General features: G+C 37.5%; 1 protein-coding gene across 1 annotated transcript in view; it reads right to left on the bottom strand.

Annotated features, from left to right (window-relative positions):
• Positions 1 to 26707, bottom strand: part of LOC113082420 (transmembrane protein 117-like) — a 31159-nt gene that overhangs the window by 1698 nt on the left and 2754 nt on the right. Inside the window, exons 3-6 of the mRNA XM_026254082.1 lie at positions 13687 to 13819; positions 3841 to 3940; positions 2180 to 2277; positions 858 to 1017 (exon numbers count right to left, since the gene is read on the bottom strand). Coding sequence (XP_026109867.1) covers positions 858 to 1017; positions 2180 to 2277; positions 3841 to 3940; positions 13687 to 13819 — 491 coding nt within the window. The remainder of the gene's footprint in view (positions 1 to 857; positions 1018 to 2179; positions 2278 to 3840; positions 3941 to 13686; positions 13820 to 26707) is intronic.

Here is a 26707-nt window from a genome sequence, read left to right as displayed (position 1 = left end):
GTCTAAAGTTTCTCAAACACAGTTAGAGCAAAATCAATCGAACATTGATAACGCTGCGGCCGCAGCTCCAGGACAAATACCAAAAACAAACCAAATTATGTGGCAAAGAGCAGAATAATGTTGTTTCTTGGTTATTATGCCTTGTGTTTACAAACGGAGAGTCTTTGCTTTCTATGTGACGTGGTGGAAAGCTAACGAGGAGCCGTGTAATTACAGTGCAGCTCATCGTTTCGCCTCATTGACGTCCATGATAACTGTGTTACACTAAATGAAGCTTATATTACGTGGCATGAAACCAATGGAAGAGCTCGTGAATCCCGGGTCTCTGAGTTAATTAGGCTCTGAATAAAATATCAGGCACGTCACAGAGATTAACCGTCACATGGAGCGAACGCGGAGAAAAGTGAGGTGAAATATCTAGAAGAAGCGAGTGAGAGGAAGAATGAGAGACACGTCACGACTGAGACTGAGACTGAGACTGAGACTGAGGGAACAATTACAGTCAGAGCATGTCAACACTTTTGAGCAAACACAGGTGATGATCTCTCTCTCTCTCTCTCTCTCTCTCACACACACACACACTCACACACACACGCACACTCACACACACGCACACTCACACACACACACGCGCACACACACACACAAACACTCTCTCTCTCACACACACACACACAAAACACTCTCTCTCACACACACACACACACACACACAAACACTCTCTCTCACACACACACACACACACACACACACACATACACATTCTCTCACTCTCTCTCTCTCTCTCTCTCTCACACACACACATACACACACACACACACGCACACACACACACACAGACGAGCTCGTGTTTGTACCTGCATGATGATGAGGAGGTCAAAGACCAGGATGAAGGAGGCCAGGAACGCTCTGGAGACCTCGTGGCTCGGCAGGAAGCCGCGGTTCAGTTTGTCCCAGCTGATCCAGTCTGTGCTGATGACCAGAACCACCACAGAGGTCAGAGAGAACAGCACCGCCCTGACACACACACACACATGATCTTCAGAAATCAGAATAATATGATTTACTGCTCAAGAAACATTTCTGAGTATTATCAGTGTTGGACACAGTTGTGCTGATCAATATGTTTGTAGAAACAGATGCATTGTATTTAATTTTCATTTTATTACTGATGCATATTTATTTTTTCTGAACTATAATCTAAAACAAAACACTCACAAAAAACAACTAAGTTCAGTACGTGTTTTTCCTGTTTTTAAGTATGATAGTTAATCATGATTCATCAGTGGATGTTCTTTTAAAGAAAATACATTTACTACACACTAAAATTAGTTTTGATTTGGATTTATATTAATTATTTATATATTATTAAAATATAACATAATTTAATATAATAACAGCTATGTATTATATTTATATATTATAGTAATATATGTTAAAAACTGTATTAACAATACCATAAACTTTAAGCACATTACATGAATTACTGGCAATGCAAAAACAAACAAACAAACAAATAAACAAACGAAAAACATTAATGAGCTCTTAATTAGTTTTTTTAAATTTGTGTCTTTTTAAATAAATACTAATATATATTTTTTAATAATATCTTTATTGTGATTGATTCAAGGGTATTATATTCAAAATACATTTATATTTTTGTTTACACTTAAAATAGCAATCAACAATCAAATTATTAAAATATATTTAATATGCATTTCTAAAAATAGTCATGTAATAGTCATGTACCAGTAATTTAGATTCTGACTAATTAAACAGAATACATGAATAACTGATATTAATATAATATGGGTGTGAACTGCTGACGCTGTGTTTAATTAGTCGTCTCTGTCGAACTGCACTGAGAGATCTTTCTGTGTTGTGTTTGTTTTTCACAATTATTTCTCAAAGTTCATTTTTCTACTTTTCTACTTTCTTTCTTTCTTTCTTTTCTCTTGTCATTATTGTGAATGATTCATCCGTGCAATGTTTTTCTAAAGAAAATATGGTTTTGTTTACAACTAAACTTGCATCTTGTAAACGAAATCAAATTATTATAAATTGCATTATAATCTATAATATATATACTAAAAAACAATAGTAATTTCATATTAAAACTGTCAATAGCCATTGACCACTAAATGAAGTTCTGCGCACACATCACACAGGAGTGTCTCACCAGAACAGAACGATGCGGTTGTGTCCCTGTCTCCAGAGCTGCCTGGGGGTCCGGCCCCAGTCCGGGTAATGAGTGTCCTGCAGCATCATGTCTGTTACCTGCACACACACACACACACACACACACACACATGCACACGAGCGCACACACACACACACGCGCGCACACACACACATGCACACACACACACACACACGGACACACAAACACAAACATATAACTTCACTGTATATTTATTTACCTCATGCCATATTCAAAACATTTCATGCATCGTCTGTGTTTGTCAAGTGCACTACAGTTCTGCCCTATGGAGTGTGCACTACGGTCACCCTGATGAAGATCTGATCCTTCACAAGAGAAAGACTGAAAGCTGTGAGGAACATGTGTGTGTGTGTGTGTGTGTGTGCGTGTGTGTGTGTGCGTGTGTGTGTGTGTGTGCTGACGTGTGTGTCAGGGAGAAAGACGCTCTGTCGAGTGTTTGTTTGCTGCGTGTCCTTCAGTGGACTTGGGAAAATAGAGATGATCACTAGAGATGAGTCTGTCAGTTTGAGTTACACCTGTCAGCTTGACCAGCACTCTTCTTAAATATACATTTTTCTATGTCATTTTGCAATTATTCACAGTATATATATATATATATACACACAAACACACATTTTTTACATGTGTATAATAATTATGAATATATCAAAGCAGACAAACAAATAAAATACAACTTGTGATATTTTAGACACTTTTTTTTATTTAACTGCAATAAAAAGGTAGAGTCTTTGTAATGTCAATATTTTATCTTTTTAGCAGATGTTTTATTATGACTTTTTATTTTTAAACAGTTTTTTATTTCAAATTAAAAGTTTTGTGATTTAATTAATTATTATTATAATTATTATTGTCTTTGAAAATAAAAAAGAATATCATATATACAAGGGCACCATTCAGAATAATTTATCATTTCATTATGCATATGTATACAAAACCATTATATGTAAAATTATTTACTGTTTTGCTGCATCGTGACTCAATGCGACAGTAATTGCCTCCAGTGTAACTGAACATCATTGTAATCATGTTTTCATGTCTTATTATTTCACTGGGTGTAAAAGAGTTGCACCTGTAATGAGGATATTATTATTTTTAGTCTCAAGGTCATGATTTCTCATAAAACTATTTCATGCTGCTTTAAAGTTGCCAAAGTGGACACATTTATTTGAATACGCTCTTGGTGTTCTCTGGGAAACATTCATCAGTGAAGATTATTCTAGATTAGAGATTCCATTATTGTTTGTCTACAATAATTATTGAAGTCACTCTGAGATTTTAAGTTAATATTTCAATATTTTAACAAATTCATATGTTCTCGGTTCTCTGATTTCAGTTTATGGTTAATAAAATGCCACATCTGTGCTACTGTAGATAACATTTTACCTTAAATGTATAAAATAATTATAATTATAGCATAATTTCTATTTTAAAAAAAAATATTAATTTTTTTTATTTTTATGAACTAATGAATTAAAACAAAATGTAAATCTTTCTCCGTCAAGGTTTTCAAACGTTCTCATACAGAACAGCCACTTTTCGCTCTACAATCCAATCCTGAAGCATGTAATCAGTTCAGGCACAGAAAAAGAGTTTTAAACAGGTTCTGGTTTGAGTCTCACCATCCACGCCGTCACAAAATCTCCCATCCATGTTCCCACAGCAACCATCTTCATAAAGATCTCGTTCCTGATGCCCATGTACTCCGTCACCATGTGAGGCCTGTAGAGACAGATGTACAGCGCTGAACTAACAAGCTTTTATTAACATTTACCAACATTGCCCACGTTAAAACTGGGTTTTTGGACATGGACCATTAAATTATCATATTTTTCACATGTTTCCTAATAAGACTTTGTTTTTTTATTTACTTTTACCATTCTAGACATGTATTATGGTTTTCTAGATCATTTGCAGAGGGCTGATAGTACATGCTGGAAGCATTACGATAGTCCAGTCTGGAGAGAACAAGAGCTTGGGCAAGAAGTTGGGTGGCAACTGCAGGACCGGGTCGTTGTAGCTATGTGGTCTGTGAAGCTTAACTGATGATCCATCACAACTCCTAGGTTTCTGGCTGTCCTCGAAGGAGTTATGGTTGACAAACCCAGCTGTATAGAGAAGTTGTGATGAAGTGCAGGGCTGGATGAGACCACGAGCCGTTCTGTCTTAGCAAGGTTGAGTTGAAGGTGATGATCCTTCATCTAGCCAGAGATGTCTGTCAGACAGACTGCAATGTTGGATCATCTGGCTGGAATGAGAAGTAGAGCTGAGTGTCATCAGTGTAGCAGTGATAGGAAAAGCCATGCTTTTTCATGACAGATTTGAATGATGACATATAGACGAAGAAGAGAAGTGGTCCATGCACTGAGCCCTGAGGTACCCCAGTAGGAAAAAAGTTAGAAACCTCCCCTCTCCAAGACCCTAAAGTACCAACCAGAGAGGTAAGATTTTAACTACTAGAGTGCAGCTCCTGAGATGCCCATCTTTCTGAGGGTGGATAGGAGAATCTGGTGATTAACGGTGTCAAGAGCAGCAGATAGATCCATCAAGATGAGTACTTTGCAGGGCTTCAGTAACCGAGAGCAGAGCAGTCTCAGTTGAGTGGCCACTTCTGAAGCCAGATTGGTTGCTGTCCAGGAGAGTGTTCTGTACAAGAAACACAAAGAGCTTGTTTAACACAACTTGCTCAAGTGTATTTGCAGTGAACGGAAGAAGGGATGTAGTTGTCTAAAAGTGCTGGGTTTAGAGAGTTTATCTTTTAAAGCAGTGGGATTATTTGAGCCTGTTTAAATGCCGTGGGAAAGGAACCAGTGTGAAGAGAGGTGTTGATGATGTGATTGAGTGCAGGTATAACTGAAGAAGAAATGGACTGAAGGAGTTGAGTGAGGACAGGATCAAGTGGACAAGTAGTAAGATGCTAGGAAAGGACAGGTTTGGAAACGTCTGCCTCCGATAGAAGAAAGGAGGAGAGAGAATGTGTGATATTATGTGATTGACTGTCAGTTTGAGGTGTGGAGAGTTGGCTGCTGATGGTTGTTGTTTTGTTTATGAAGAATGATGCACAATCATCAGCTGTGTGGGGGCCAAAGAAGAGAAGAGAAGGTCTTCCCATGTTGAGAGACAGATCTGGTCAGTCTGGTGTGTTCTGTCACAACTGATCTTTTCTTCAGCTCGATCTTCTCCAGGAGCTTTTATTTGACCTGACCTCTGTTTCAGTCATGCTACAGGACAGGCTAACTATATCAGCAACCCTTCAGAGGCCTTTATAAAACATTCAGAAAATGAGTGGCTTCCAGAAAATGATCCAACACAAATAAAACACAGCCAAGCATTCCTCTGTTGTGACAGCAAGCGAACGTAATCTTCTTTACGCAGCTTTTATGGCGTCAGAAGTGTTTACAGGCCTTGAACAGGTACAGATACACTCTTAATCTGCTTATGCACGTTGCTTTGTGGATTACAGACAGTGGGAAAACGCATAACAAGGCCAGTTTTATTGTGCATAAATGTCAGAACAAGCGAATTTTAGGTTATTTGGTCTTGTGTTATGGATAAAAACACCATTATCCTGTAAATGAGCTTTCATCCTCATTAGCACGTCCAATCTGTAACGCAAACGAGTGCTTGACGCTCACTGCTGTGTTAGTGTGGGTCGGTGCGGTCTTACAGTATCAAAGGCAGAGCCAAAGTGAGCGTGCACACACACATATTTCCTTTTTTTCTTTTTTTTTTTTTTACCAGGCTGTAAACGTTTTTATCTGCAGTAAAGTTGGCTATTTTAACATGGGCAGTCTATGGGATTGAGATTGAGACAGCCTCTAGCGGCCAGTCGATGAATTACAGTTTTAGTCAGTTTTTGTGTTGGTTTCAAGAGAGGGAGCCGAAGGTTGCCACTTGACACACACACACACACACACACAAACACACACAGAGCCGCTCTCTCTTTCTCTCTCTCTCTCTCTCTCTGATTAGTCTCAGCTCTTCATTTATTCATTCTGGCTGTAATTTTAATGCACTACTGCTGGGTGACCTAATGAAGGGAAACAAAGGCACATCAGCAGCACAAACACACACACACACGCACACACACACACACACACACATTTACCATGGAATTACCACATTGTTGTGTTTTGTTTGTTTTTGTAAATGCATCACAGTTTACCTTGTCTTTTGGGCATGTACCATATAGATGTATTTTTTAAAACATTTACTAACATGTTTTTTTTTTTACTAACACAATTTTTCAACATACACTATGGTATTATCATAAATATCCATGAACATATCCCACAGTAAGGTCTCTTTTTTTCATGTTAATACCCTATTTTTGAAGATTTCCCATGGTAATACCATGCTTCTGACCATTTCCTATTCTAACACCATGATTTTGGACATTTTTTCACGATAACACCATTTCCAATGTCAATACCATGTTTTTTTTTTTCTGTACAAATACCATGTTTTTGAACATTTTTCATGGCATATGGAAATGATATTCATTCAGTGCATTCATTGAAGTTAGGGTTACCCTAACTATCAAAGTATCTGACACCAGTATACCAGACTTCAAACTCCATTCGCTGACACCGATTTCAGCTTGCCTTCGGTGTGTTTTCAGATCGTCTCTCAGAGATGTTTGTGACATTCTCATCGGCTCCCGAGGCACAATTGAATTTTAATTAGACACGTCTCAGAAACCACAAATCTGAAATCCCCCCTAAACGCTTGCTGGAGCCTCACTGGCAACTTTACAGGACCAAATTATGATCAGCACGAGCGTGAGGAACCCAGCTAGAAGACTTAAAATCAGCATGGAATCTGAACTGACCTCAAAACATGCATTACTGAGCTCAGTATGAATGATTCATTCATGCTAATGTTTCATTTCTGTCATTTTAAATCAGATTCAGTGTTACTTTAGTATAACTGATTTACTATTCTAGTTTTTTGTTGATATCTGGAATTTATGTTTTCACTTTAATTTTGTTGTGTTTTTGTAATTAGTTTTTTTTATTACATCTGTAATTTATATTTATTCATTTTTATTTATTTGGTTCTAGTTATTTTAGTATATCAATATATATTAAATGAAAATGAAACTATACTATGCCTGTATAGTATTTTTAATTTGTATTAATATTTTGTTTTATTTATTTTAGTATCTTTAAGATTAGACCTATCAACTATTGTCAGGATGTGCTAATTAATTGATTTAATTAATCTAATTTTTTTTGTTACTTAATTAAAATAATAAAAAATACTACATTAAAACTAAATTAAATAAACAAACAAAAAATAATTATTATATCATTTTAATCAAATGAAAATTAGAAATTAATTAAAAACCTTTTTTTTTGCAGATAAAAATTATAAGTAACGAAAATGCTTTATGGTTTTAGTTAATAAACAGTAACAACCCTGATCATATAAAATAACTGGACTTCTTCATTAAGTACATGTAAACTCCGCCTATTTCACATAAACCACACCCCCTTTCTGGCAGAACTATTCCCTCTAACACCACATTTTCTGAAATAAATCTTCTAGAAAGCTTAAAAAGAAATGAAAATGGACTACACTTCCATTTTTTCAGTTCTATTTACCACATTTTAACAGATTAATATTTTCTATTTTTCAGCAACCATGTAAATTCCCCATAAATAAGAATATTAGCCCCGCCCTACATTTATTATCATTAAATATCCTGTTTTACCTTGAAATGCATCATAAACATTTTGTGAGCAAAACACAAAGGTTAAATGCACCAGCACTGTGTTTGCTCTCATTTAGGCTGGTTTCCGCTTGCAGTTTAAGAGCAGAACTGCAGCAACAGAGACAGACAGAAACACAGAATAAAGCAGCTGATTATTGAAAGGACTTAGCAAGTAAATGTTCTTCAAACACAAATGCCAGTGTAAATTATGCAGATTATGTGGATCTCCTGAGGGAAACGCATCCTGGACTAAAGGCAAGATTCGCCAAAGTTTTATAAGCAACAGCGAGTGTTTGATTAGACAGCTACCACCTGATTTATGTACCAGCAGCTTGTAAAACAGCACTTAACATGATGATCCTGTTGGGCGGCGAGTCTGGCTGCTCTCACACACACACACACACACACACACACGCACGCACACACACACACACACACACACACACACACTTGTTTGTTTCTGTGTAAAGTGTGTTCATCCCATAGGTGTAATGGTTTTTATACTGTAGAAACTGTATATTCTATCGCCCTTCACCAACCCTATACCTAACCCTAACCCTCACAGGAAACTTTGTGCATTTTTACTTTCTCAAAAAAACTCATTCTGTATGATTTATAAGTGTTTTTGAAAAATGGGGACATGGGTTATGTCCTCATAAGTCACCCTCTCCTTGTAATACCTGTGTCATACCCATGTCATTATACAGAGTTGTGTCCTGATATGTCACAAAAACAAGAGCACTCACACACACACACTCACACACACACTCACACACACACACACACACACACACTCACACACACACACACACAGTTTAAACGATATGTCACTTCCTGATGTACGATATCTCAGGGGAGTTCCCAGTTGTCACGGTAACAACGGAAGTGGCTCATCCTCAGCTGGGTTGGCCCGTGAGAGCTCATTAGCCACACCCCCTTTTACACAGGCCACGCCCCCTGGCCTACATAGTCAAACCTCTTTTTTGCTTCCTGGCTTCAAATCCATCAAAACTTGACCTAGTTTAGTTCTTTGTTTACCCTAAAATAAATTCTGTCATCATTTACTCTCCTCACGTTGTAACACTGAGGTTTTTTATACCATGGTTTCATCATGTTTCTGGACATTCAACACAGTACTATGATGTTTTCTGGACATGTACTTTGGAAATATCATACTTTATAAACGTATCAAAGTATCACCAGGTTTTCGGGACATGTCTCATAATGCTATCATGTTTTTATGAACATTTCTAATCTCATAATGTTTTTGGACATTCACCACAGTATCATGATGTCTTGTTTAACTGAAGTACCAATGTTTTAAAACATGTATCATGGTAATACCATGTTTTTGGATATGAACCAAATTATTAAACTGTTCTTTGAACATATGCCATGGTAAAAACATATTTTTGTGAATACACTATAGTATTACACTGTTGTTGTTGTTTTTTTTTTTGAATTACCATATTATACGTACTATAGTATTACCTTGTTTTTAGATTTACCATGGCATATTGATATAGAATTCATTCAGAACAATATTACATATCATGCTTTCTTTAATCCAAAATAAAATCTGCAATAATTTCAGCCATAGAGAAAAACGGTCCAAAAAATATGAATTATTATTTTAAATCAAATCACACATATTATTAATCTGAAATAATGTGTCATTCAACTCAGATTTACATGGTCTAATAACTGTTTATGAAAAGCCGTTACCTCGACACTCATTTTTGATTTATCATAATGATCATTTGCGACTGATTTATCAGGTTTGGTCTGAAACGCAGGATATTGATTAAATGAAAAGTAATGTACTTCTACACAGATGCACTCCATCAGTCCCCAAACCTGCTCTTCATTTTGTGAAGGTCAAAGGTTGCAGTCATTGGATCCGGGATCCCATGACCTCCAAATATCAGCCTCAGAATGAGATTGGGCAGATATTGATTATGTGGCGAGGATCACCTTCATCACCTTCATCACCTCAACATGTATCAGGGTGTTTAAGTGTGTGTGTGTGTGTGTGTGTGTGTTACAGCGCGCTTCGACCGTCTACGAGCGGCGGATTGAGAAAGACAAAGTACAGTGTCACTTTCATGCGCCGCTGAAGACATCCACCGTATCTTACTGTGCAACATGGAAGAACGTTATTTTCTGTGAGTGTTGGAGAACTCTAGAGTGGAAATAAAACACAGCATGACCCCGCCCCACATCACACAACACACACTGAGCTGAGGATGAAGAAAATCACCATCATCATCATCATTAGTGTTGGAGCACTCACTATGAAATCTGTCAGACTCTCAACACATTTAAAACCTACAAAGAGAGAATGTGAGTGTTTATAATGTTCACTTCAATCACAAGCACAGCGTGTGTGTGTGTGTGAGTGTGTGTGTGTGTGTGTGTGTGATGGAGGAGGAAACAGAACTTGTTAGGAGTGTGTGATGTGGGGGTTTGAGTGGGTGTGGGTATGTGTTGCAGAGAATAAAAGAATATCAATGAGAAAGATATATATATAAATATACATTATGCATATATAACTTTTATATAAAAAAAATTCGCCTCCCAAGACAAGTCATTATGGACTTCTCAGACTTGCGCTTGCCTAACTCTCTCTCTCTCTCTGTTCATTGTAGATAGATTGCTTTTTATTAAAAACATAAACCAATGGCAATCAATACCGCATTAAACAGAAGTAACTGCAGCTGCTTGACAATCAATTCTGATTGTAAAGTACCTTACCATTAATATAAAAGTGTATTACATCATTTTTTAGAAGTCGTTAAAAAAAAAAAAAAGAAAAAAAAAAAAAAAGAAATTTGCAGTACAAGGATGGTTTTATTATCCTAAAATACAATGTTTTCTTTTAGAACAGAGATTAATCTGTAGTAATTATAATTTCTTGTATATAAAAGTTTGTGGTACAGCATGTCCTCATTTTTCTATGGCAATGTAGACGTGTGTGTCTGTGCCTTTCTAAATCTCTCAGTTGCCCAGTAACCGATTAAAGTCTCTTTCTCTTAAAAAAAAAAAAAGTGGTTAAAACGGGTTCATCTAACCGTCATAACATATCGTGTGAACATATTACTGACCATTTGATAATTTAATTTATAGTCTATATTCTACTGATAACTTAAAATATGTTAAAATAAATGTTACTGTAATAATTTGAGGAATTTTTCATTTGTATAGAACGTGTTGTCTTTCTTAACGCTGTATTACACCATCGCGTGAAGTGGAAAATCGATTCCTGAGCAATCGATGCGAACTAATTCAGCACCCTCCCTTTGGACAGCGCTCTTGTGACGTCAGACGTAAGAGGCAGCGTGCTAAGAGCTTCCTAAGGGACACTTCGGGAACACACTTAGGAACATAAACAACTTTGGTAAGATATATCTTTCGAGGTCTTCAAAAATAGTAAAGAATATGTACAATGTGTGTCATAATTCACCCTTAATGAAAGAGAAAAGCATATTTCAGGACCTTTACGACTCTGTCTCACCTCCAGATCTCATTACTGTAATGTGAAAAATGAAAAAGTAATTTATAAGTTATTAAAATAATAAAGTAGAAGGACATGTGCACTCTCACAGAGGAAGGTGAGGATAATCCACAACGAAAAAGTCTTTAATAATCCACATAAACCTCAGGAAAGGAAATGACAACTAATACTGACATCATCCTGAACAGAAAGAAGAGTTTTAAATAAGGAAAACAGGTGGAGGGAGTTAACTAATAATCACTAATGAGCAAATGAATCAAAAACCATAGAAACAAACGAGACCGGAGAAAAGGAGTCACCGATAACTAAACCAGAACAGTGGGAACACTAAAAATGATTTGAGAGGAACAAGACTGACTAGCAGAATGATTTTATTACAGTATTTCAAAGATGAGAATATAAAAAAACAACGGGTGGAAATGTCATGAAAAATCACAATGCAAAAATAATTAAATATTGGTCCTAAAATAGGCTCCATTTTCATGTTTTTACTTTGATTTGTAAATGCAAAATGACATGTCTTTGAGATTCACAGCAATACGACAGGACAAACTGCTCTAGTATATACTATATACTGAATACTGTAGTAACAGTCACCAGGGTAAACCACTGAAGAACAGGTGCTGTCCATAAACACTACAGATCTGTTTCTTTAATCTGATGTTAGTTCTGAGAGTGAATCAGAGAGTGACACACGATGCTCTAACAGTGCTGTGTGCGGCTCTGAATGAGAGGTGTTCAGTCTCTCCTCTCTCAGGACAGAGCACATAACTACACACACATGCTGTCAGAGACCCAGAGAGAGCTCGAGAGCTGAACAACAGCGCCACCTGTCTTCAGATCTCATTAACCTGTCTTCTGTCTCTGAGGGAGAGTTTCATCCAGTCAGAGCTCTACTCGTGTAACTTCTAGTGTGAAGGCTGACAGGTTTAGCATTCTGCTCAAGGAAACCCAGATTATGCAGCTTTGGATGAAATCTTTAATGATCTGGTCAGAAGATATTACTAAAAGTTTCTTTTCAAGTCACTTCAATCTCAGTCATTATTACAGCAGCGATGGAAAGTCTGAGAATAATGCCCTACTACGCTCTTCATTTCTTTGCTCATCAGAGTGTTAGATGATTTAATAAAACAGCAAAGGTTTCTCACACTCACAAGTGTATCAGTGTAGTCTTTGATCAGTCCAGCTGCGCTCACACACATTCATTCTGATGGGGCTTTTCCGGCCAGGAACAGCTGGCGAGATTCCCATGCTCACCGCTGACCGCATTTAACCTGGAGACGACGTGTGGCCACATGATCGCCCAATATTCAATCTCACTGAAAAATGGTGCAGGCGTTGTCCAAACAGTGGAGTGTAACGTGAAAGCATCGGCTGTGTGCAGAGCTCAGCATTAGATGGTGAATCGAATCGTAAGTGAAGCTGAGCCGCGTTCTCAAACGGTCCACGGCTGACTGTACACACATGAGCTGATCTGAGATCATACGTCCTCATTCTGTTCCCGATGATAATGTAAGCAAGACTGAAGACGTGGATTCTCGGCTCAGTGCTTAAACGCTCTTAAAGCTTATAGGATTCATGCACGGATAGTCAAATCAATCCCTCAGGAGACTACAGAGAGCCATTCTTGTGCAGAATTGAAGTGCAATGACATTTTTGAGTAAAATCATACAAAAATAATACATAAACGTCTTTCTGTTGAATTTCTGCATGTCTGATTTATGAAAAACTAAATTGCTCAAAAAAGAATCATGAATCAGACTCCAACACTCTCAAAGATTTGAATCCAGTTATTGGATTGAATCAATCAGTGGCTCTGGACTCGTTTACTATAATTTAACAGAATCTACCAAGTAAATGATTCAGTAATGATTCTTTTAGCAGTTTTTTTTTAATGAATCTTTTAAAAGTCTTGAACTCTACGGTTAATATGTGGTCTGATTTATGAACAAATACGTCTCATTCGTTCAACTGAATCGCTCCGAAAGAATCATGATTCAGCTCCAAACACACTCAAAGAGTTGAATCTCTCAGTCATCTGTTTGAATCAATCAGTGGTTCTGGACTTATTTTCTATCATCTAATAGTCACGACCAATTACTGGGACTTTTTTTAAAAGAATAGAAGAATCATTCATGGAATTCAAGATGCACAAATCGTTAAACGTATGACTGCCATACCGACTGAGAATAGCTGTGAAGAGGGAATAAAAGAAGAACTTTTTTTGATGTGTCTTACCGCATCCGTCCACTCATGAGCAGAATGAGGTTATAGATGTGAGAGAAGATGAAGAGCGAGAGAATGGTGCTGAAGAACATAGTCATCCAAGAGCCGTGGTCCTCACGAAACATCTTCAGACGCAGGACACGACCTGAGACACAAAGTGAAGCGACATTAAAACAAACCTGAGAACCTAGAACTTATTATATACTTACATATATTATTTATTTTTTTATTAATATTTTGAACTAACTTTTATTTCTATAAATTATAAATACTTTTTATTTTTAGAAATTGTGGCAAAAAACAAATGGCAACATTGTTTTCTTTCAATAATATTTGTGATATTTTTAATGCACTAGAACACAGCAACAATCAAACCTTGTAAAGGCAGGGAAAATAAATGACAAGGCATCAAGTAATAATTAAATATTTTAAAGCTGCATGATAACAGTTAAATTCATAATCATGTTTATTTTGCTAAAACATTCTAATCATGATTATTAATCACAATTGAATTTTTTTATATATTTCAACAGATTTATTGCACTTTCACATAAGGACAAATTATGACAACATCAAAAAGCGAAACAAAAATTTTAATGATGAATAAATATTTGCATTGCTTGAAATATTAGTAAATGAAATATGAAAATAACTTAAATTGATGTGATGCACTAAAATAAACTAAAACTGAATAAAAAAATGTATAAATAAAAAAACATTTATAAAAAAAAAAAAAATGTACAATGAAAATGGAAAATATCAAAATAATAACATTCAAAATATTACTTAAAATTATAACAGTATCTCAATGATACTGAAATAACAAAAGGACTTTATCATTCACGAGCCATAATCTTCACATCTGCGTTTTTCACTCAGGTCAGAAATAAAGTTTGCATTTCTGTTACATGCTTCAATCATTTCAGGAAAGATTCAGTTTGTTCAGTTATCAGCGAATCATCAAGAAAACTCTCTCAAAGTGAATTATTTATTCACAAAGCTTTCTGAAAGTTGCATCACGTCTTGGCCAGACAGAAAAAATTTGGTGTCAGTTAAAAATAGTTGTGCTGAATTAAAATACCCAAGTCTCTCACACACACCTCACAGTTAGTGTTTCCAGCACTGGTGTGTTTGTTCAGCAGCTGACAGTCAGTTTTACAGCATGTAAGCTTCTTCCCTGGATACTGACACTGTCCTGTCAGCGATTCATCTCTCCATTAGATCCACACCAGTCTGAATCAGCAGTAATATATCACACATATTGTGGTATTGAGAGCAAGCGTCCTGCTCATTAGAGCTGAACAATTCCCTCTGTTCCGCTAACCCTGTCAAACTCACTTTAAATAACAGCGGCTTCGAGAACAAGTCACCGTAATTATTCCTTTAGCAGCTTCCTCTAATTACCAATAAATGTTACCATATTAATTCCTGGATGAGACACCCATGGTATTCACATTAGTATGGACACACTCAATGCATTATGTGTTTTTTCTTGTTTTCCAGTACAAATATCTAAACATTCTTAAATGAACATACATTTACTAAAGAAGCAAAATTACTTAAGATTTAAAATATTGTTTTCTGAAAAACAAGAAAACCCTGAACTACACTGCAAAAAAATGAAAAATAAATAAAATAAAAAATAATACTGTCAGTCGCAATTGAAAAGCTAATAAAAACAACTACAAAATAATATTCGTAATGAGTATTGTGTTGTTTTCTGCTTAAAATATCTAAAAATTTCAAAGAATCAACACTGCATAAGATCTCAACTAGGTTTTATTATAAAAACATTTAGAAATATGTGAAAAATCAACACACAGAGACAACAACAACAGAGACAACAACACACAGAGACGACAACAACAGAGACAACAACACACAGAGACAACAACACACAGAGACAACAACAACAGAGACAACAACAACAGAGACGACAACAACAACAGGGACAACAACACACAGAGACAACAACAACAGAGACGACAACAACAATAGGGACAACAACACACAGAGACAACAACAACAGAGACAACAACACACAGAGACAACAACAACAGGGACAACAACACACAGAGACGACAACAACAGGGACAACAACACACAGAGACAACAACAACAGAGACAACAACAACAGGGACAACAACACACAGAGACAACAACAACAGAGACAACAACACACAGAGACAACAACACACAGAGACAACAACAACAGAGACAACAACACACAGAGACAACAACAACAGGGACAACAACACACAGAGACAACAACAACAGAGACAACAACACACAGAGACAACAACAACAGGGACAACAACACACAGAGACAACAACAACAGAGACAACAACACACAGAGACAACAACAACAGGGACAACAACACACAGAGACAACAACAATAGAGACAACAACACACAGAGATAACAACAACAGTGACAACAATACACAGAGACAACAACAACAGAGACAACAACAACAGGGACAACAACACACAGAGACAACAACAACAGAGACAACAACACACAGAGACAACAACAACAGGGACAACAACACACAGAGACAACAACAACAGAGACAACAACACACAGAGACAACAACAACAGGGACAACAACACACAGAGACAACAACAACAGAGACAACAACAACAGTGACAACAACAACAGAGACAACAACAACAGAGACAACAACACACAGAGATAACAACAACAGTGACAACAATACACAGAGACAACAACAACAGAGACAACAACAACAGGGACAACAACACACAGAGACAACAACAACAGAGACAACAACACACAGAGACAACAACAACAGGGACAACAACACACAGAGACAACAACAACAGAGACAACAACACACAGAGACAACAACAACAGGGACAACAACAACAGAGACAACAACACACAGAGACGACAACAACAGGGACAACAACACACAGAGACGACAACACACAGAGACAACAACACACAGAGACGACAACAACAGAGACGACAACACACAGAGACAACAACAACAGAGACAACAACAACAGAGACAACAACAGGGACAACAACACACAGAGACGACAACAACAGGGACAACAACACACAGAGACGACAACAACAGAGACAACAACACACAGAGACGACAACAACAGGGACAACAACACACAGAGACGACAACAACAGAGACGACAACACACAGAGACGACAACACACAGAGACGACAACAACAGGGACAACAACACACAGAGACGACAACACACAGAGACGACAACAACAGAGACGACAACACACAGAGACGACAACAACAGAGACAACAACAACAGATAAGAAAAAAATAATGATATGTGAATTAAATAAACATACATAAACAGAAATAGACAAACATTTGTACCGTTGTGGTATATAGACAGAACGGAATAGAATTTACAAGGAATGTATTAAATTCCTTTAATACTAAATGTAGTATTAAAGGATAGTATTATGATGCAATTTCATTTTTTCCTTTCTCTTCGGAGTGTTACAAGCTCTTGGTGCATGATGAAGATCTGTAAAGTTTCAAAGACTAAAGTCCCAAGTCCAAAGAGATATTCTTTACCAAAGTTAAGACTCTGCCACGCCCCTAAAACACCTCATTTAAACACGCCCCCACATGTCTACATCACTGTGAGGGAAGATTTGCATAACACCGCCCAGATGTTCACACAGAGAAAGAAGGTGTGGTTTCAGTAACACAGTTAGTGTTGAAGCACTCATGTAAGAGAGATGTGTTTGTATCTAGGAGAAAGAAAAAGCACTTTATTTGTTCTTTCAAAAGTAGATGCATTTAGGAATCTTTAAAATTACTTACAACAGAACAGTAACACATTTTATGGACGACCGGTTCGTGAACCTAGGAGAGGAGGTCATTCTGGCTTTGCTACGACAATCTGGCGCTTCTGACAACAGAGACAACAACACACAGAGATAACAACAACAGGGACAACAACACACAGAGACAACAACAACAGAGACAACAACAACAGTGACAACAACAACAGAGACAACAACAACAGAGACAACAACACACAGAGATAACAACAACAGTGACAACAATACACAGAGACAACAACAACAGAGACAACAACAACAGGGACAACAACACACAGAGACAACAACAACAGAGACAACAACACACAGAGACAACAACAACAGGGACAACAACACACAGAGACAACAACAACAGAGACAACAACACACAGAGACAACAACAACAGGGACAACAACAACAGAGACAACAACACACAGAGACGACAACAACAGGGACAACAACACACAGAGACGACAACACACAGAGACAACAACACACAGAGACGACAACAACAGAGACGACAACACACAGAGACAACAACAACAGAGACAACAACAACAGAGACAACAACAGGGACAACAACACACAGAGACGACAACAACAGGGACAACAACACACAGAGACGACAACAACAGAGACAACAACACACAGAGACGACAACAACAGGGACAACAACACACAGAGACGACAACAACAGAGACGACAACACACAGAGACGACAACACACAGAGACGACAACAACAGGGACAACAACACACAGAGACGACAACACACAGAGACGACAACAACAGAGACGACAACACACAGAGACGACAACAACAGAGACAACAACAACAACAGGGACAACAACACACAGAGACAACAACAACAGAGACAACAACACACAGAGACAACAACAGAGACAACAACACACAGAGACAACAACAACAACAACAGGGACAACAACAACAGAGACAACAACAACAGAGACAACAACACACAGAGACAACAACAACAGAGACGACAACACACAGAGACGACAACAACAGAGACAACAACAACAGAGACAACAACAACAACAGGGACAACAACACACAGAGACGACAACAACAGGGACGACAACACACAGAGACGACAACAACAGAGACGACAACACACAGAGACGACAACAACAGAGACGACAACACACAGAGACGACAGCACACAGAGACGACAACAACAGAGACAACAACAACAACAGGGACAACAACACACAGAGACAACAACAACAGAGACAACAACACACAGAGACAACAACAGAGACAACAACACACAAAGACAACAACAACAACAACAGGGACAACAACAACAGAGACAACAACACACAGAGACAACAACAACAGAGACAACAACACACAGAGACAACAACAACAACAGAGACAACACACAGAGACAACAACAACAGGGACAACAACACACAGAGACAACAGCAACAGAGACAACAACAACAGAGACAACAACACACAGAGACAACAACAGAGACAACAACAACAGTGACAACAACAACAGAGACAACAACACACAGAGACAACAACAACAGAGACAACAACAACAGGGACAACAACACACAGAGACAACAACACACAGAGACAACAACAACAGCGACAACAACAACAAGGACAACAACACACAGAGACAACAACAACAGGGACAACAACACACAGAGACAACAACAACAGAGACAACAACGCACAGAGACAACAACAACAAGGACAACAACAACAGGGACAACAACACACAGAGACAACAACAACAGAGACAACAACAACAACAGAGAAAACAACAACAGGGACAACAACAAACAGAGACAACAACAACAGAGACAACAACACAGGGACAACAACAACAGAGACAACACACAGAGACAACAAAAACAGAGAAAACAACAACAGAGACAACAACAACAGGGACAACAACACACAGATACAACAACACACAGAGACAACACACAGAGACAACAACAACAGGGACAACAACACACAGAGACAACACACAGAGACAACAACAACAGAGACATCAACAACAGAGACAACAACAACAACAGAGACAACAACAACAGGGACAACACACAGACAACAACAACACACAGAGACAACAACACACAGAGACAACAACAACAGAGACAACAACACACAGAGACAACAACAAAAGAGACATCAACAACAGAGACAACAACAACAACAGAGACAACAACAACAGGGACAACACACAGACAACAACAACACACAAAGACAACAACAACAGAGACAACAAAAACAGAGACAACAACACACAGAGACAACAACACACAGAGACAACAACACACAGAGACAACAACAGAGACAACAACAACAAAGACGACAACAACAGATAAGAAAAAAATAATGATATGTGAATTAAATAAACATACATAAACAGAAATAGACAAACATTTGTACCGTTGTGGTATATAGACAGAACGGAATAGAATTTACAAGGAATGTATTAAATTCCTTTAATACTAAATGTAGTATTAAAGGATAGTATTATGATGCAATTTCATTTTTTCCTTTCTCTTTGGAGTGTTACAAGCTCTTGGTGCATGATGAAGATCTGTAAAGTTTCAAAGACTAAAGTCCCAAGTCCAAAGAGATATTCTTTACCAAAGTTAAGACTCTGCCACGCCCCTAAAACACCTCATTTAAACACGCCCCCACATGTCTACATCACTGTGAGGGAAGATTTGCATAACACCGCCCAGATGTTCACACAGAGAAAGAAGGTGTGGTTTCAGTAACACAGTTAGTGTTGAAGCACTCATGTAAGAGAGATGTGTTTGTATCTAGGAGAAAGAAAAAGCACTTTATTTGTTCTTTCAAAAGTAGATGCATTTAGGAATCTTTAAAATTACTTACAACAGAACAGTAACACATTTTATGGACGACCGGTTCGTGAACCTAGGAGAGGAGGTCATTCTGGCTTTGCTACGACAATCTGGCGCTTCTGAATCAGCTACTGGAATGATGTTTTCTCATTAGTTTACGTATTTGTTATTGTCTGTTCAAATGCAGAGTTTTGTCTGTCTTAATCGTCCGTGGCTTGTGTTCTGCAAACACATACGAGCTTCATCACTGTGTCTGCCACATCTGTTCCTCTATCATCTTGAACTGATGGGAAAACTAAGGATATTATTAACTGTCTTTAAATTTATTTTGAAAGATGAAGCTGACGAGAGCTCATGATGATCGGCCAATCACAATGCACTGGGGTCAGTTAGCCAATCAGAGCAGACTGTGCTTGTCAGAAGGAGGGACTTTGTAAAAAACAACATGTTTGAGAGAGGCGGGGCATAGAGGACCTACAATAATGTACAGTATTTGAAAAATTATGTGTTTTTTGAACATTAAAGCATGTCAACATATTCTGTTACACCAAATACACAAAATAATGATCTTTAAAAAAGCATCATATGACCCTTTGAGTAAATAAAAGTGGTATTGTAAAATTTTTCTTTTGAAGAGTAGAGGAGAACATTTAACTGTTCATGAGCTAGATTGCCTAGGGAAAGAAAAAACAAATAAAAAAATCATTAAGAAGGCACTTGCACTTGCAATGAAAAAATAATACACATTACAATTCAGTGCAACTTCTCTCATGTTCTTAATGCTGCAAGTAACAAACGCAAGTACATATTTATAAAAACAAACATTATGATTTTCAGGCTGAATTCACTGCAGTATTATGGTGGAAATGCATGTAAATTATAAACTATGTTAGCTTTCATAAATGGTGTGTATAATGTAGACTGCAGAATAAGTGTTCATTAATGGTCAGTAGAATATAGTATGTAGCGCCAAGTGTGTAGTGGACATTATAGTAATATATATACACGACATTATAGTTATAGTTATATTAATTTATTGACAAAAAATGCACATTTCTCCCAAAGACAAGAAGAAAAATCCTCTTTTTCCATTTTAAAATATTGCAGAGATTTAAAGTGCATTGATAAAGAACAAACTGTATAAGCACATTTATCACAGAAGCATCAGCTGACACTGAGGAAATGAAGATGGACTTGAGATTTCTCTGAAGATATGAGCTGTGATATGAGTGAAACCCAGAGAGATGTTTAAAACACGCAAACCCATCATAGCGAACAGTCAGAAACACGATTCAGAGCCGTTCAGCACAATGCCTCACAAATGCTTCTGAATGCTTTCATTTGCAAAGAGACGCTCAACCTGAAATAATGATGATGTCCACTGGATGAAACGGCCATTCCTGATTTTCTGAAGGTAATGTCTACATATTAGTGCCAATCAGAAACGCAGCATGACGGGTCACATCACTGACATTACTAGAGTTCAGATAAAACTGCAGACAGATTCTCCAGCATCAGTGTCGTGATCAACCTCTGATATAACATATTAGTGACATGAAACCCCCGCGAGGATCCATCAGCATCAAACTCACACCTCATTTGGCCCACGTTCCCAACTCACCCCTTCTGCTTAACCTCCTGAGCCCGTTATCTAACCGTCTGTCTCCATGGCAACCATGACGATGAGTGATAAACCTTTGTAAAGTGCTGACAGGGTCTCGTAACCTGGGACGAATGGGCCAGATGATTTATGATGCACTTCTCATTTTATTCCCTGACATAAGGAAAATGTGTCCTTTAGGAGTGTTTTATGATAATTATTTATGAGCTCATATTCTGAAAGCTAATTTGAAGTGCTGTGTTTACAATGTATTGTGTGTGGAGTTTATGAATTTCTTTACTTTTAAGATTGATGTTATGAAAGACAAAATTGCAACCATTCAGCCGTCAGCTACAGTATCACATCAGACAGTGCACTATAGACCCCCTGAGGAACAGTTCCACTCATTCTCTACTATAGGAGAGGAAGAATTGTATAAACTTGTTAAATCATCTAAACCAACAACATGTATGTTAGACCCTATACCATCTAAGCTCCTAAAAGAGGTGCTTCCAGAAGTCATAGGTCCTCTTCTGACTATTATTAATTCCTCATTGTCATTATTATATGTCCCCAAAACCTTCAAACTGGCTGTTATTAAGCCTCTCATAAAAAAGCCACAACTTGACCCCAAAGAATTAGTTAATTATAGACCAATCTTGAATCTCCCTTTTCTGCCCAAGATTCTAGAAAAGGTGGTATCCTCACAATTATATTCCTTCTTAGAGAAAAATGGTATATGTGAGGATTTCCAGTCAGGATTTAGACCGTATCATAGTACTGAAACTGCTCTCCTTAGAGTTACAAATGATCTGCTCTTATCATCTGATCGTGGGTGTATCTCTCTATTAGTTTTATTGGATCTTAGTGCTGCGTTTGACACAATTGACCACAACCTTCTTTTGCATAGACTTGAACACTTTGTTGGCATCAGTGGAAGTGCATTAGCATGGTTTAAATATATGATCGCCATCAGTTCGTAGCAGTGAATGAAGATGTATCATATAGATCACAAGTGCAGTATGGAGTACCTCAAGGCTCAGTACTAGAACACTGCTAACCGGAAGCGGCGCGCCTCACGCATGCAATGCTTATATGTTCCTAGTGTCACACTACATTAGTGATACAAAACAAACACGTCTGTTGAGAGCAATACTTTTAATTTAGACAAGTTATTATTAGGCTGGGCTTTTATGCTTTTTTGTCCTCTCTTCCAGATGAATTGAATCATGATGACGTTCACTCATGGGCGATTCATATTTACGAGTGAATGAGAATCGTTTCACAGGGGAAGTCAGGTGTTCAAGAAAAAAAAAAAAAAAAGAATATTCAAATCTCGATTCGAAAATGTTTACATCAAATATCAACCCACCGAACAAATATTCAAATAATCTAATATTCTGGTCCAGCCCTACTAATTATTTATAAAGCCCTGAATGGTTTAGCACCTCAGTACTTGAGCAAGTTCTTATCGTATTACAGTCCTTCAAATCCACTGCGTTCTCAAAACTGGTAATTTGATAATACCTAGAATATCAAAATCAACTGCGGGCGGCAGATCCTTTTCCTATTTGGCGCCTAAACTCTGGAATAACCTACCTAACATTGTTCGGGAGGCAGACACACTCTTGCAGTTTAAATCTAGATTAAAGACCCATATCTTTAACCTGGCTTACACATAACATACTAATATGCTTTTAATATCCAAATCCGTTAAAGGATTTTTAGGCTGCATTAATTAGGTGAGTGTAATGTAGTGCACAGCATGTAGATTACAGAATCTGTTGTCTGGTATAATATACCAGAGTTCATAAATAGTGTGTAGAATATAGTGTAGTGTGCAGTGTGGAAGTGCAGTAGTGAGTGTTGCACCTCTGCTCATCTCTGCAAGCGCTGGCAGTTTAACCCATGTTTGGGAATGTAACATACGCTAGGTTCACTTTATTTACATCAGTGTTATTTTACACATTTATATATATTTTTTTTCATTTTTTTTTTTTTTTTTTAAATAAAGTTTTATCAATTTGTATTTCAGTTTAAGTTATGTTAGTACATCAAGTTCAATTAAATTAAAATGAGAAATTTTACTTATGAAAAATAAAATAAAACATTAAAACAATTTCATTACTTGAAAGTGTTTGTATATCAATCTCTTCAGATATCAATATTTTACATGTAAGGGGTTTGGCTATAAAAGAAAGAATCACTGGAGCTTCCCAGCAGCGCTGAAGGAGTCTGGTCCTGAGAGACGTCGCCCTCTGCTGGAGCAGCACAGCTTCAGAGAACTGATCTGAGAGAAGCTGACACACACACACACACACACACACACACTCTCTCTCTGACTGATGATACGCAGATGTCTCGGTCTGTCAATACAGTTCCTCTGTTCGTCAGTCACCCTGAACGGTGAAGATCCACACATAACTAACACACCACAGCTGCTCAGAAACTCCAGAGAAACATTTAAACTAGCTCAGATACACACCAGCTCCTCTGAAATGCTACTTTGTGACACAACAAGCTACTAATAATGATACTGGAGATATCATGATTTATCGTCAAACTAGTAATCTGAACATTGAATAAAGTCAGGTTCAAAATTGTCTCTAATTTTATTGACATATTAATTTTAAAGCTTTTTACAGAGGAGAATCCATTCTTATCACTCCATAAATCTGAAAATACTAGATAACGTTCGTAATGTAACCTACTGGCTCATATTTAATCAAACTTAGAGCTCGTATGTAAATTATATGCAAAGTTCAGCAGTGATGTTTATTAATCTGACGAGTTCAGCTAAATGCATTTTAATCTTAGTTTGGTAACTGTAGACTTGCTGATGCTGCAGTTTAAGACTTTTTCATGAAATTACTTTTTAATGAAATGTTTTTATCCATCAACACATTGCTTTGGCAACTACCTGAAATAAGTTTAAGTACTAAAATGACTAAAAATATAAAAGATTATAAGTAAAAATGACCCAAAGATCTTATCAGGCCTCAAAACAATCTGGATATAAATACAACAGGCAGTAATTTAGTGCTGGTGAAGATGATTCTTCTCATGTGTGCTAGAAACGGTTTCGGGAGGCCCTCGGGGGCCCGTGGTCCTAACTATCTCCACCAGGTCTCATCAGAATCAAACCGGGACCAAACTCATTCATCACAGGTGATTTGGGCTCGGGTTCAGCCCAGCCGGGTCTCTGGAGAGAACAGCGATCACATCGATTGATCGGGTCTGATGAGCCTTTGATCGTGTGAGCGGAGCGAGACTCGACTGCACACGTGTTCCTGACTCTCTGACGTGCTTGGAAACACTTGGGATAATCAGGGGTTTCTATCTTTCTGAATGAAGTCTCTTCTGCTCAGCAGGGCTGCATTTATTTGATCAAAAATACAGTACAATTGTGAAATATCATTGCAAATTAATATAACTGTTTTCTGTGTGAATCTGTGTTAAAGTGTAATGTATTTCTGTGATGCTCCGCTGTATTTTCAGCATCATTCCTCCAGTCTTCAGTGTCACATGATCTTCAGAAATCATGAAAATATGATGATTTACTGCTCAAGAAACATGAAGATTATTATATTTGTGGAAACCACGATACAGTTTATTTTTCAGGATTCTTTAATGAACAAAAAGTTCAAAAGAACAGTTTATCTGAAATAGAAATCTTTTGTAACATTATAAAAGTCTTTACTGTCAATTCTGAGCAGTTTAATGCATCTTTGCTGATTATTAAAAGTACTCACCCCAAATGGCAATTTAAAAATACTCACCCCAAACATTTAAAGGATAGTGTATCATCATTTCCAACTGTGTTCAACACTGATAATAATCAGAAATGTTTCTTGAGCAGTAAATCATCATATTATTCTGATTTCTGAAGGATCACAGAAATAAATACATTAATAAACTACATTCTAACAGACATAGAAAACAGCTGTTTTAAATTGTGATTTCATCATTTTGCTGTTTTCACTGTACTTGCCTTCTAAGAGAGAGTCTTATAAAGTGCCTGAATGCTTCCCGTTTCCTCTGATGATGACTCGATGCTGCCATCTACTGAAACACCTGAGCATCATCAGCTCGTGCTTGTTAGGATAGAAACGGGTCTGATTTAATGTCTATCTGGTTAAAACCTCGTGGAACAACATGTATCCCTCTTGATTCGGAGTCATTGTTCACTCCTGTTTTACTCTGAATCTGCTCCGAGTTCTTCAGTATCGCACCGCCTCAATAAAACTGTTCTGAGCTTGTTTAATGTAATTGCGTACTCTCATCTCCATTTAACACACTTCAGCATGTTTAATTCAACAAATTCAGCATTAAAAGCAGCCGGAGAAACAGAAAAGCTCTTGACTGGTGCCAGGGGAAGCAGACATGGATGAAGATGATGATGATGAAGATATGGGAACTTTTAATGTTTCTGATTTAGTTAAAGTTGGTCTGAACAGGCTTTAAATTTGCGTAGAATAAATGTAATCAACCAGTCTGATCCGATCCTGGCATCTCTGAGCCTTCTGAGACTACAGCGTCATTAATAAAGCAGCATGCCTCATCTCATGAAAGATTGATGTCATCTGAACGAGGACACGTGATGATGAAACACACGTGAAGAAATAAAGCTACACACTTCTGCTCTTTTCTCCTCTGTTCATATTTAATATATAAGCATGTATGTTAAAGATCCTCACTTCCTCTGAGCCGTTAGACGAGCCCGACACAGAAATAACCCC

The sequence above is a fragment of the Carassius auratus genome, unplaced genomic scaffold (assembly GCF_003368295.1).
Source record: "Carassius auratus strain Wakin unplaced genomic scaffold, ASM336829v1 scaf_tig00036062, whole genome shotgun sequence".
Taxonomy (NCBI): Eukaryota; Metazoa; Chordata; class Actinopteri; order Cypriniformes; family Cyprinidae; genus Carassius; species Carassius auratus.
The sequence above is the reverse complement of the archived record's forward strand: the minus strand, read 5'-3'. Positions and strand labels throughout refer to the sequence as shown.